Raw genomic sequence first — 13,139 nt, 5'->3', positions numbered from 1 at the left:
ATCATCCCCTGTAGGGAATATATAACTATATATAAAACCCATAGTATAAAAAGTTTAACAGCCCAATATCAGATAGAAGGAATACCTGAATAATAAATAATTCCTCCTTAATATCACCAGGGACAGAAGGGGCCTTTACCGGCTGTGGAGTGGTAATTACTGGTAGAAACTATTTAAGGACTGACTATCTGGCTCTCAACCATGTATTGCATCTGCATAATCAATAACGGGGATTCTTAAATTTAACACAAATTTAATTAACAAGAATTTTATTTTATTTTTTATTTTATTAATAACAACTGCACCAATGATACTATTAATACAAGCTGGGCAGTTCGGCTTAGTATAATCAGGCGTTAATGCAATCTTACACATAAGGCATTCCCTATGTTTAGTCCACTTTCCTAGGATTAGCCTAACAATTTGATTAACAAAGAGGGAAAAAAAAGGACCGAAAAATTAAAATAAATAAATAAAAGAGCCATAAGACCCTCCGCAAGAAATAGTAATGTGGACGCAATCTTAGAATCCGCAGAGTCCCGCTTGGAAGAATCATCTCAAATGGAGCTCATCTTCCTTCACACTTATCTCTCCTGGAGGCCAGAAGCTGCAGCTTCAGCATCCAGACGGTTGTCCTACATGCAACGGAGGCATAGCAGAAGAAAAGATTGCCTTTTTAAATCTGCCACCCTGGAAGGCCCTACTCCAGGCTTCCTGCAGGAACAGGAAACCACTGAGGCAGAGAGGCATGTGTGTCCTTTTTGTACTCAAGGTTTCCTGTTCCTGGAGGAGGAGTCTCTCTCTCTCTCTCTGGTGGTGCTGTCCAAACGGGGTGGAAATACGCTATTTAAGACTTTTTTTTTACGTGTACACCATTGACCGTGCTGTTTCATTAATATATTTTTATAGTTCAGACATTTACGCACGCGGCGATACCACAGGTTGATATTTACTTACATTTTTTTTATTTAATGGGAAAAGGGGGGTGATTCTGACTTATTAGGGAAGGGATTAAATCACATTTATTAACTCTATATTCACTTTTTTTTCCCAATGTTATAGCCCCAATGTTATTTCCTACACTGATCACTATCATGTCGTAACATGGCATCTATCAGTGTTATCAACTGCTCCTGCCTGGATCTCACAGGAGGCAGGTAGGGATCCACCTCGTGTCCTGCAAGCTGTTCCTGACACTGGGTCGGTCTCGAACAGCCCGACTCAGCTGCTGGGATGGTTTCGGTTTCACTTCAGACCCTGGGCCAACTTTGATCGCCGCGTCTGAAGGGTTAATACCGGGTATCACCGCGATTGGTGATGTCCGGTATTAGACTCGGGTCCAAGGCATTGATGGCCCCGGGACCAACCCAATATGATGCAGAGTCAACGCGTGACCCCGCGTTATATTGCGGGAGCCAGCACAATATGTAAATGTATGTCCTGCGTTAAGGGGTTAAAATTTTAGGAATGTTTAACGAAGAAAAACGGCTCCTGGAAATCCTACCACTAGGGATCCTTTATACTTACTGGGACACTAACCAGTCCTGCAGCAGCATCAGTTTGTCCATGAGCCATGGACAAGAAATGGAAAAGAGGAGATAGCTTCAGAAGAGACGCTGTCTCAACGCGGCGCTGGACACAAACGGCCGTTTGTGTCAAGCGCCACGTTAAGCCAGCGTCTCATCTGAAGCAATCTTCTCTTTACCATTGTTTTAGCCGGAGGGCTGCAGACACATTAACATCATACGCTCACCATTGCTGTGTATGTGGTTACAAAACTACACCAGGTGAGCAGCTTATACAGTTTTTTTTACAATTTAACTGTCCTCTTATCACACCACGAGGCGCTGTTACTTCCTTTTTTCAGATGGACAAGAAAGGACTCCTGGATAAGGCTGCATAAGCAGACACAGTACTCCCCTCCGACCACCACAAAGGATTGCCATGGCCCCTTCCACTAAAAGGATTTCTAACACTGTAAGCTAATGAAAAATGGTATTTTACAATAAATATAGGTGATCGAGGCATAAAAATTTGATGTACATGGTCAGCGATTAGATACTAATTATTTTTTTGGGATTGACAGTTACGCTTTAAGATGGGTATAATTTTAATCGCATTGACCCACAGAATAAAGAGAACATGCCAGTTTAACTGTAAAGTACAGTGCGTAAAATACAAAACCCAAAGATGGATACCATTTTTTTTGTTTTGACAGGACTTTTAGAATGCTTTTTTATAAAAAATTATTCTGATACATCATGAGATTAAAAAAAAAAAAAAGTAGATTTTTTTATACTTACTGTAAAATTTCTCTCAGACTCCATTGGGGGACACAGGAACCGTGGGTATATGCTGCTGCCACTAGACAACAAAAAAATAAAAAAAGGAAGTTGGCCCCTCTTAGCAAGATATACCCTGCCTACTGGCTCTGAGCTAATCAGTCCCAAAGCAGTAGGAGAGGACTGACAAGAAAACAAAAGGGTTGTCCGAGGTAAAACCCCAGACAAAACTGACCGAATGACCTCACCGACAGACAACCTACCCCCAGGTCAGACTAGCAACCAATGGGTGGGTGCTGTGTCCCCGAGAAAGATTTTACATTAAGTATAAAAGAAGAATAAAAAAAATAAAAAAAAAACACGACTTCTCGGTCATCTCCATTAGGAGAAACAGGGATGTCCCAAAGCAGTCCTCAGGGTGGGAGAACAGGAATTCCGACAGAAGGGAATAAGGTGGAAGGCAGAGCAACACCTTGCGGCCAAACCCCACGTCAGCAGATACAAAATTGTGCACTTAGTAAAACTTGGTAAACGTGTAAACCGGCGACCTCGGGGCCACCTTACACACCTGCAAGGCCAAAGCCCAGTTCTGGACCGCCCAGGAGGCCCCGACGGAACGGGTGGAAGGAGCCATGTCCTGAAAGGGCAGAACCCTCCCATTACTGCGATAGGCTTCTGCGATGGCAGTCCGATCCGATGGCAGACGATGGTCGGGAATCATTTGCGCCTGCCTTCAGGGAGGACGAACAGCGGGTCATAACACCAGGACAAGAAGGTGAGCGAGAGATAGGCCTGTATGGCCCTAACAATGTACAATTTATGGAGAGAGCACTCCTTACGGTGGGACGGGCCCAGGCAAAAGGAGGGGTGAACGATATCCTCATTCAGATAGAAAGTGGAGACCACCTTCGGCAGGAAGGAAGGAAGGAAGGAACTGGCAAACTGAAGACAGCTCACCCAGATAGGAACACCAACTGTGCGCGGACCCGCTTCTCAGGAAACAATCTCAAAAAGGAAAGATGTCCAGAATTCGGGTGAATACTCTGATGCGTTTCACGCTTTCGCGCTTAGTCATAAAGTCTAATCGTGTATGTGCAAGCCTAAATAAAGTTATACCCTGTTTGCACTTCACCCGAATGCTGGACATCTTTCCTTTTGAGAAGGAAAAAACTGGCCCGAAAGACAACCTTGTCCTGATGAAGGACCAGGAAGGGGGAACGGCAGGAGAGCCGCCAATTCCCACACCCGCCAAATGGTGGTAACAGCAATAAGAAAGGCTACCTTCCATGAAACGAAGCGAAGGGAGACTTCCCGGAGGGGCTCAAAGGGGGTGCCTTGCAAGGCGCTGAGCACCAGATTCAGATCCCAGGGCGGGGTGGGAGACCTGTACGGCAGAGCTGTGTGGGCCACACCCTGCAAGAACATGCGCACACGAGGGTTGGACGCCAAGGGCCACTGAAAAAGGGAAGGGAATAGAGAATTGGGGTGGTAGCAGGGACCCTGCAAGAGTAGATCAGGGTGATCCTGAAGGCGCACGGGGGCATCCACAACGAGGCGGATGACATCTGCGTACCACGCGTGGCTGGGGCAATTCGGAGCCACAAGAATCGCCTAGATGCCCTCCGCCTTCATCTTCCTCACGACCTTGGGAAGGAGAAGAGATCGGGAAGGGAGAAGGTGGTCCAGAGAATGGCTAGCAAGGCCAGGGCCAGAGGATCGCAGGACCTGGTGACGGAACGGGGAACCTACCGGTTTAGGCAGGAGGCAAAGAGGTCATCACAAAACACCTCCGGGTGGAAAGACTACTCTCTGGGGTCAGCCGAGGTGCGACTCAAAAAGTCCGCATCCCAGTTGTCCACACCCAGGATGTGGACAGCTGTGATGGAGGGAACCTAGCATTCCGCCCAGAGCAGGATCCTGGATGCCTCTGCCATCGCCAGAGAGCTGCGGGTGCCACCCTGGTGGTTGATGTAAACCAACATCATGGCATTGTCTGTTTGCACCCGAACTGGGTGTCCCCGAAGGACCGACTCCCGGACAGAGAAAGATGGCCCTAAGTTCCAAGACGTTGATGGAGAGGTGGGTCTCCCTGGGGGGGGGGGGAACCAACGGCCCTGAACCGTCCAATCCTGAAAACTCGCCCCCCAGTCAAGGAGGCTCGAGTCTGTCGTCAAGACCTGCCAGCGAAGCAGCAGGAAAGAACGCCTCTCCTGGAGTAGCGGGGAGGTGAGCAACCAAAAGGAGAGACTGACGCACGCTGAGGGGCAGGAGAATTCGGCATTGGAGGGACCGTGGAGACTTGTCCCTCAGAGGCACCTTGGTGAAGACCCTGGGAGCCGTGGCCAGCGCGAAGGGCGGAGCCACAAACTGAAAGACACCTGCAGGGGCGGCAAAGCGGAGAAAACAACTGGTGAGGCAGGAAGATGGGGATGTAAAGGTAAGCGTCCTGGATATCCACCGAGGACAGGAACTCTCCCTGATTCACGGACACTGAACGAAGAGACTCCATGCAGAAATGCTGCAGATGCAAATGCTGGTTGAGCTGCTTCAGATCGAGTATTGGCCAGACTGTGCCTCCTTTCTTGGGAACGATGAAGATTCGAATAGAATCCCAAAAAATGTTCCTGAGGTGGAACTGGAACTATCACCCCCTTGGCTAGAAGGGTGTGGAGCACGGACTGAAAGGCTGATGCTAGGGAGGGAGAACATGGGGAGCGGGACTGGCAGTTTGTGGTAACCTGGCTCGGCAGTAAAGCGGGCCGAATGCTTATCCAACTTGTACGAGATGTACGAGTCTTGAAGGATGGTGCCTTCCGAGCCTGCGAGGCTGCTGGACTGTCCTGCCAGCCAAGGCAAAGGACTGAAAGGAAATGACTTGTGGCGGGAACCGGTGAGGCGTACTCTATTTTGCGGTAGTAAGGAGCTCTTTCCAACTGTCGCCTCAGAAATAATTTCATCCAGGTGCTTACCACAGAGACAGGCGCCTGAAAAGGGCAGTTCCCAAAGGAATTTCTTGAAAACAGCGTCGGCATGCCAGGCCTTCAGCCACAAAAAGACCAGGTTCCGGACACAAAGACTCCAGAGATGCTGAGCACAGGTAGTCCCCGGCATTGGAGATCTGGAGTGCCAGGTCTGCTAAGTCGCCTGGAGGGGACCCGGACAAAATGCCTTGACGAAGTGTGGGAGCCCAAGCCGACAAAAGCTTTGACCACCCAGGTGGAAGCGAAAGCGAGAAGCAAGGTTGACCCTTCTGCTTCAAATGCGAATTTGCCCAGATTCTCAATTCACTTGTCCAACAGAACCTTAAAGGAAGCCGCGTCCACCAAGGGAAGGGTATTGGACACATGGGACAACGGAGGGTCCACCATAGGTGGGGCAGTCCATTTCAAGACCAGGTCTTGGGAAAATGGAAACATTGCCCAAAGCTTTTAAACTTCTAAGAAGCGTCATTTAGGATGCTTCCAGGCTGCATCCAGCAGCTCGTCGAATTCAGTGTGAGGACTGAAGACCTTAGGAGTGCGGCAGAAGAAAACTTCTGGGGCTGGGTCCAAAGTTCCAGGGTCCTGCAGATGAAAGGTGTCTGATAGCTGACACCAAACTGTCCACCATGTCCGACATGCCTGACAGTTCCTCTTAATCCAAAGGCGGAACTGACTCCACATCCACCAGTTCCCCTGGAGACCGGGAACATACTGTAGGGGTCCTTAGGCCGAGGTGTAGCAAACCTGGAACAACGAGCAGGGGACCGGAAACGGCCTCTAGGGGAGCGGCCACGGAAGCAGGGGGGGGTGGCTGGAGAGGGGGAACCGGAGCGGCAAAGTGACAACACAAACAAAATCGTTGGGGGAGGAATCGGAAGACAAGACACTAGGGCGCTTGTGAGAATGCCGTGCGGATAAGTGAGGGGAGGCAAGGAGGACCGCTCCAAAGCAGACAAGCCAACCAAAATAAAATAAAAAATAGGAGCAAGCTCACCCAGGTTCCCAAGTCATGAAGAGAAGAAGAGGAGCAGTCCTCAGATGTCAGAAGCAGTCACCCAGCTTCTGAGGAGAAGAGGGAGTGGGAGGAGCCACTGCCGGGCATAGGAGTGGGCAGGGACACCAGCGTGGTACAGGAGAGCGCCGCTATTTTCAAGGAGGAAGCGGTTCCAGGGTTAAGCCACTATTGGAAAGGAAGGGAGGCGGTGCCAGGGTTATGACTCCCAGAGCGTGCGCACCCATGGGATAGGACGAGCCTGACCCCCTGGTGTGCATGCTGATGCGCCATTGGTCCCAGTAGCCGGAGCTCTCTGCCTTAGAGCATGCGCCGCCTACCCGACATGAGAGTGGAGCTCGTGCCCAGATGTACAGGCTGGTGCCACAGCCTAAAGTTAGCATGAAGCCGCTATCCCAGCTGCCCTGCCGGGAGACTGGCGGGGTCAGAGTGCAGTAAGAGCCGCGCAGCATAGTCCTGGCACAAGGGGAGACCGCAGAGAGTAAGTACTCACCTCCCGGTGTCTTCAGCCAGCTGGCACCACCTGCATAAACCCATAGAAAGACGAACAGGGGAAATAGGGGGACCAGGACCCAGGGTACAACCACCTTGTGCTTGTCTCTGGCGAGAAGGGGTTAACAGCCCATACTTTATGAATCGTGCCCCATCATTGCATGTGAGAGAACAGGTAGTGCCATGCTCCTGCCTCCCAACCCTAAAAAGAAAACAAAAAAGAAGAAAACTCAAACTAGACGTCCCTAGCTAGAAAATAATAAAAAGGAAAAAGACCAGGCCTGGAGAACTCCAGACCTGTGTCTGCCTCTCACTGACAATAAGCTCAAACTGATTAGCTCAAAGCCAGTAGGCGGGGTATATCCTGCCAGGAGGGGTAGACTTCCTTTTTTGTTCCACCTAGTGGCCGCAGCATATACCCACGGTTCATGTGTCCTCGACAGAGAAATCAGTATTTTTGGTGTTTGGTATTTATTATACACACACACATCAAAATTTGTCTCAAAACAGTTAACATTACCTCTTTTTGAAAGCCAGTGCACGTGAAGTGGATAACTCCAGAATTCAGCAAACAAGTAGCATCTTCAATATGACATGAAAAAAGAAAAATTTAAATTGTTAGAAAAGTATTTTAAAAAGGTCCACATTGAAACATCCTTACTTCTTTGCAACTTTACGAGAATCTGCCAGGTCCCTGAGGGCCCACACACCAGCCCTTGGTCCTAACAGGTAAGAAGAACAGTGTGCTAATGCCATTGAAAGTACAAGTGCATATTAAAATATTTATCAAACATTGCATGGCTGCAGTGCAGAGCTTGTTTCAGTTCTGGAATCTCCCTTAAAGGGGTACTCCACCCCTAGCATCTTATCCCCTATACAAAATATAGGGTATAAGATGTCAGATCGCCAGGGTCACGCTGATGGGGACCCCCAGGATCTCCGCTGCGGCACCCCGCTATCATTACTGCACAGAGCAAACTCGCTTTGTGCATAATGATGGGCAATAAAGGGGCCGGATCATCGATATGTTATGGCTCCGCCTCCCTCAATACATGTCTATGGGAGGGAGAGTGGCGGCCATCACGCCGCATCCCGTAGACTTGCATTAAGGGGGCGGGCCGTGACGTCACATTGCTCCGGCCCCTGTATCGCCGGTCATTACGCACAGAGCGAGTGTGCTCTGTGCAGTAATGACAGCTAGGTGCCGCAGCGGAGATCCCGGGTGTCCCCAGCAGCGGGACCCCGGCAATCTGACATCTTATCCCCTATGCTTTGGATAGGGGATAAGATGTCCTGGGGTGGTGTACCCCTTTAATCCCAACCTTGCTATTGTTTTGTGGTTGATCATAGTTATATAAAATATATACACACACATAAATTTATTAAGCGCAAACACACATTACACTTAAGCTTAGCTGATTTTGAACATGACAAATGCTCTTTAAGCACAAGGAATATAGCTGAACTTTTTACAAAAGCAAACCATAAACAAATGAAACCATACCAAAATTATAGGTGCTTGGAAAAAAGAATTGCTCTGGAGGTGGATACGAAGGTGGAACTCCTCTACTCAGACTACGCTCATGTACAAGAATGTCAAATATGGCGTCTTCAGTCATGTTTGTCAAAGCTTCTAGAGACCAGAACGCAAAATATGAACAGTTTCTGAGAAACTGACCAGGCCTGTGAAATGGGACAAAAAAACAATGAAATGGATATGATATAGACATGCATTAACTGTTATTCCTTTCAAGCCCCACACCCAAGAAATAAAACTGCACCTCTCACCTCAAAGAATCGGGCATCTGTGCTTGATACCAACGATTTATATCAAACACTCCCATGTAAACTGAAGGCTTATTTTGTCCATAAGTATTAACTTGCCAGCTAAAAATTGACACACTGGTATCAGGTGATGAAACTGAAAGAAAAACATGATGATAGTTTAAACATATGCATAACCACCATTACAACTACTAACATATAGAATGCACTGAAAACATTTCCCTTTTTCTCAGATAAGTTAGAATTATCAACCTGTACCAATGACTGTCTCCAAGTCACCATAAAGTGTGCACCATCTACTGATACTTGGTGGACTTTACTATCTCTACAGATACTGAACAGTCTGTGGCAGGATTTACACACCATGTAACAAACTACATTCCCTAGCAAGTCTTATTAGAATCCACGTTAGTGTAGCTTTGCGCGTGTTTTTTTTTTTTTTTTTTGTAATCATGCATCGAAAAAAGATTTTGCCGAGGGGTTAGCCAAGGCAAAAAAGGTTGGAAACCACAGGCTTAGCAAGAAGCTTTATGACGTCCACACTGGATAACTTGTGTCCTGCCCCCTCCTGTCTGCATTTGTACACTTTACTCTTGCCCCACAGCGCTTCAAGGCTACCTTCCCTTACCAATGGCAGACTACTTCTCTTAAATGGTCACTCATTAAAACAAATTTTTGCTATTGCATTCCTTATGGTAAATTAATATTTCTACTATACTTTGTTAAAAAAAAAAAAATTTAGTTTTCTATGTTTTATTTGCGCTTAAAAAAGCTCAAGAGCACATTTTCCCCCATAGCCTACACAGACTTAGGACCAAAGCCCAAACACAGGAAATGCCGCCTGGAGTGCTGAGGGGGGTGTGTCCAGCCTCATCTAATCATAGCTCCTCTTAACTGCCATATGCTGTTGGTGGGACACACCCACTCAGCACTCCAGGCTGCACTTCCTGTGTTTGGGCTTCGGTCCTAAGTCTGTGTAGGCTATGGGGGAAAATGTGCGCTTGAGCTTTTCTAAGCACAAACAAAACATAGAAAACTTATTTTTTTAACAAAGAATAGTAGAAATGAGTTTTTCTTGTCCTCCCTATAAAGATTTTCTCGTAGCCTTCATTTGGGGCACAGATACCATGGGGTATTATGCTGCTGCCACTAGAAGGCTGACACTAGGCAAAAAAAAGTTGGCTCTTCCCAGCAGGATATACCTGCCCACAGGCACTGAGCTAATCAGTTATGTCACATATCAGTAGGAGAAGCCAAACAACAAAAGGAGAAATTGTTCGAAGGACACCAGAAAACAATAACAGGCAACACACAACCTGACCAGGAACCGTAAATGGGTGGGTGCTGTGTTTCCCAATGAAGGCTACAAGAAAGATTTTACCGTGAGTACAAAAGATCTCCTCTCGGTCGCCTCATTAGGGGACACAGATACTATGGGACGTCCAAAAGCAGTCCCCGGGGTGGGAAAAACAATGCCAAATAAGGGAAGGTCAGGCCAGAGACTGAGCCATAACCAGTCACCCAAGAAAGAGGTCAAGGCTCAAAGGAAACAGAAACCTGGCTACCAACCATCAGACAGCCCCCACAAAACATGAGGGGCGAAGCAGGACTAACTAGAAGGAACTGAGCAGAGAACTGGGGTCCAACAGCCAACCAGATAAACAACAAACGGTCGCTTCTGAGGCCTGCTGGGCCAAACATGGCCTGGCAGGAGCAGAACACACCCCTGAGAAAAAGAACCACTGAGGCCTGGGCTAAACACTGAAGAGAGAGATAAGAGAAGCTCTAATGCAGAGATTCAGCGAAGCAAGACAAACATGGCGAGGAAATGCCACTTCCAGAAAATATGCCGGGGAGGCATGAAGGGAGAGCCCTGACAGAAGGCTAACGCAACTGTGGGACAGAGGCTGAGGGGAAAGAACAGTAGAAAAGCAGCTGAGCACGCTCACCCAGAAGGCAAGACTCAGAAGGCGGATACCAGAGCTGCTAGAACGGGACGAAGAAGAAACAAAACTCATGAACAGACCAGAGCACCTGAAGAAAACGGCCAGAAGGAAAGCTAGGACAAAATGCACCCGCAGAACACCCGAACCAAGAGGGTTAACTCAATTCTCAATCCTAGGCCACTCCGCTCAAAGCCTGGCAGAGGAGAACTCAAGAGTACTCCACAGTGTCACAAAAGTGAAAAACATGCGACAAGTGGACCACGCATGTGGAGACACCCGAAACAGCCAGACTGGGCAACCAAGCCCCTAACCCCGAGACCCTACGATCCGGGCACCTCCCACTCCGGAGAGAGAAGGAGGAATGCAAATAGACCGGAGGGAAGGAGCGGAGCCATCCAGAACACTGGAGTCGCCACCCAGAGAAGCAGAGGAACCCATGTCCAGGAAGAAAAAGGAGGGTCCCTGGAGTCCCAACCAGGAGAGGCAGAGAACCTCAAGCCAGAGCGAACATTCCAGCTGAGCACCTACATCGGGGCAGGACATGGAGCGGGAAAGAAAAGACCGTCACTGCAGAGAAAAGCAGGACCGGAACCTAACCAAGCCCAGGACAAACTCCCAGGATGGTGGAAGCTCGAGGAACAACCACCTTGGAGCACAAGGCATGGAAAAGCCACCTGGCCGAGAGCCCAAGGCAAGGAAAGCCTGAAAAGGCAAAAGACCGACAGGGAGGGACCAGAACGACTCCGGGGCACCAGAGAAAAGTGACCCAACCTTAGGGGAGAACTGCGGCCAGGACAAAAAGGCAACCATGCCATAGCACTCGTAGACACAAGAGACTAGGATATAGCCAAGGTCGAGCAAGCAGGGAATTTCAATGTGGAAACTGATTGGATGACCGAGAGAGGAACATCCAGAACGACAGATACCGAGAGAAAGACCATGGGGAGCGAGATGGCGACCCATCCGAAGCAACAAGGCGAGGAAGAGAAGACCTGACCAGGGCGCGGGAGGGTGACCCCCCCCCAGACTGGAGGGCAAGCACAGGAAAACGACAAACTCCTAAAAAGGAGGAGGGACTTGCCCCAGCTAAGACTGAAGAGGAGCCCTGGGGAGCCTGAGGCGACCTGAGCAGAGAGGCCTGAAGGGGAAGGCCTAGAGACACTAAGTAGAAAAAGTGCTGGAGTGTAAAATAGAACTGAGCCCTCACATCCAGAAGGAAAACACAAGGACCACCAGGATGGCTGCCAAACAAGGCATACCCATAAATGTGAGTGACGCTAGGGGCTAGAGAAGCAGAGGTATAGACCTGGCAAGAACCCACTGAACCTCACCCAGAGCAAGAGGGGAGAAAAACCATGAACTGCCCTGGCAGGAGCAACAAGTGCCCCTGCGTAAGCTTGGACAGCGACAGCCACAACAAATCATTATCTAGCAAAACCCTGCCAAAAGAAGGAGATCGAGGGCATGAGAGAAATAAAGGGACCCTCCGAAACGAAGGTCGGAGGGAAACGATGCAAAGGTAGGAGCAGGAGTTGTACAAGACCTCCAGACGTGTCTGCCTCCTACGGACACTAAGTTAAAACAGATTAGCTCAGTGCCTGTGGGCGGGTATACTTTTTTTTTGCCTAGTGTCAGCCTGCTGGTGGCAGCAGCATAATACCTATGGTATCTGTGTCCCCCCATGAGGCGACCGAGAATTTTTTTTAAATTTACCATAAGGAGAGCAATAGCAAAAATTTGTTTTAATGAGAGTTACCACTTAAACCCTTAAGGACCATGCCCATTTTAACCTTAAAGAGGTACTCCGGTGCTTACACATCTTATCCCCTATCCAAAAGGTATTATATATATATATATATATATATATATATATATATATATATATATAGCTATCACACCCCTCCCGCAGGCTTGCATTGAGGGGCGGAGCGTGACGTCACACGGGGGCGGAGGCGTGACGTCACACGCCGACGGCCAACCGTAATCAGACCCGGAGCGAACACGCTCCAGGGACCGATTACAAACGGGGTGCCGCGTACATGATCACGAGCGTCCCCAGCTGCTGGACTCCCGCGATCAGGCATCTTATCCCCATTCCTGTGGATAGGGGATAAGACGTGTAAGCACCGGAGTATCCCTTTAAGAACCAGGGCCAATTTTATTTTAGCATTTTTGTTTTTTCCTCCTCGCTTTCTAAAACCTATAACTCCTTTATATTTCCATCTACAGACCCATATAAGGGCTTGTTTTTTGCGTGACCAATTGTACTTTGTAATGAATCTTCTCATTTTACCATAAAATGTACAGCGAACCCAAAATATTTTTTTTTTGGGAGGAAATTTTAATGAAAACCACAATTTTGCACATTTTGGAGGGTTTTGTTTTCACACTATACACTTAACAGTAAAAATGACATGTGTTCTCTATTCTGTGGGTCAATACGATTAAAATGATACCCATGGCTAGATACTTTCATATTTTTTTACCACTTAAAAAAAAAAATCTAAAACTTTTTGTACAAAATCAGTAATCTAAAATCGCCCTATTTTGACAACCTATAACTTTTTCATTTTTCCATATATAGGGCGGTATGAGGGCTCATTGTTTGCGCCGTCATCTGTACTTTTTATCGATACCACAG

General features: G+C 48.1%; 1 protein-coding gene across 2 annotated transcripts in view; it reads right to left on the bottom strand.

Annotated features, from left to right (window-relative positions):
• Nucleotides 1-13,139, bottom strand: part of AHCTF1 (AT-hook containing transcription factor 1) — a 176,272-nt gene that overhangs the window by 129,641 nt on the left and 33,492 nt on the right. For both annotated transcript variants that reach the window (XM_056567149.1, XM_056567150.1), the window contains exons 9-11: nucleotides 8,556-8,688; nucleotides 8,272-8,450; nucleotides 7,288-7,349 (exon numbers count right to left, since the gene is read on the bottom strand). In XM_056567149.1, coding sequence (XP_056423124.1) covers nucleotides 7,288-7,349; nucleotides 8,272-8,450; nucleotides 8,556-8,688 — 374 coding nt within the window. The remainder of the gene's footprint in view (nucleotides 1-7,287; nucleotides 7,350-8,271; nucleotides 8,451-8,555; nucleotides 8,689-13,139) is intronic.

This window comes from Hyla sarda, chromosome 3, assembly GCF_029499605.1.
Source record: "Hyla sarda isolate aHylSar1 chromosome 3, aHylSar1.hap1, whole genome shotgun sequence".
Taxonomy (NCBI): domain Eukaryota; kingdom Metazoa; phylum Chordata; class Amphibia; order Anura; family Hylidae; genus Hyla; species Hyla sarda.
This window is presented reverse-complemented; position numbering and strand designations above follow the sequence as displayed.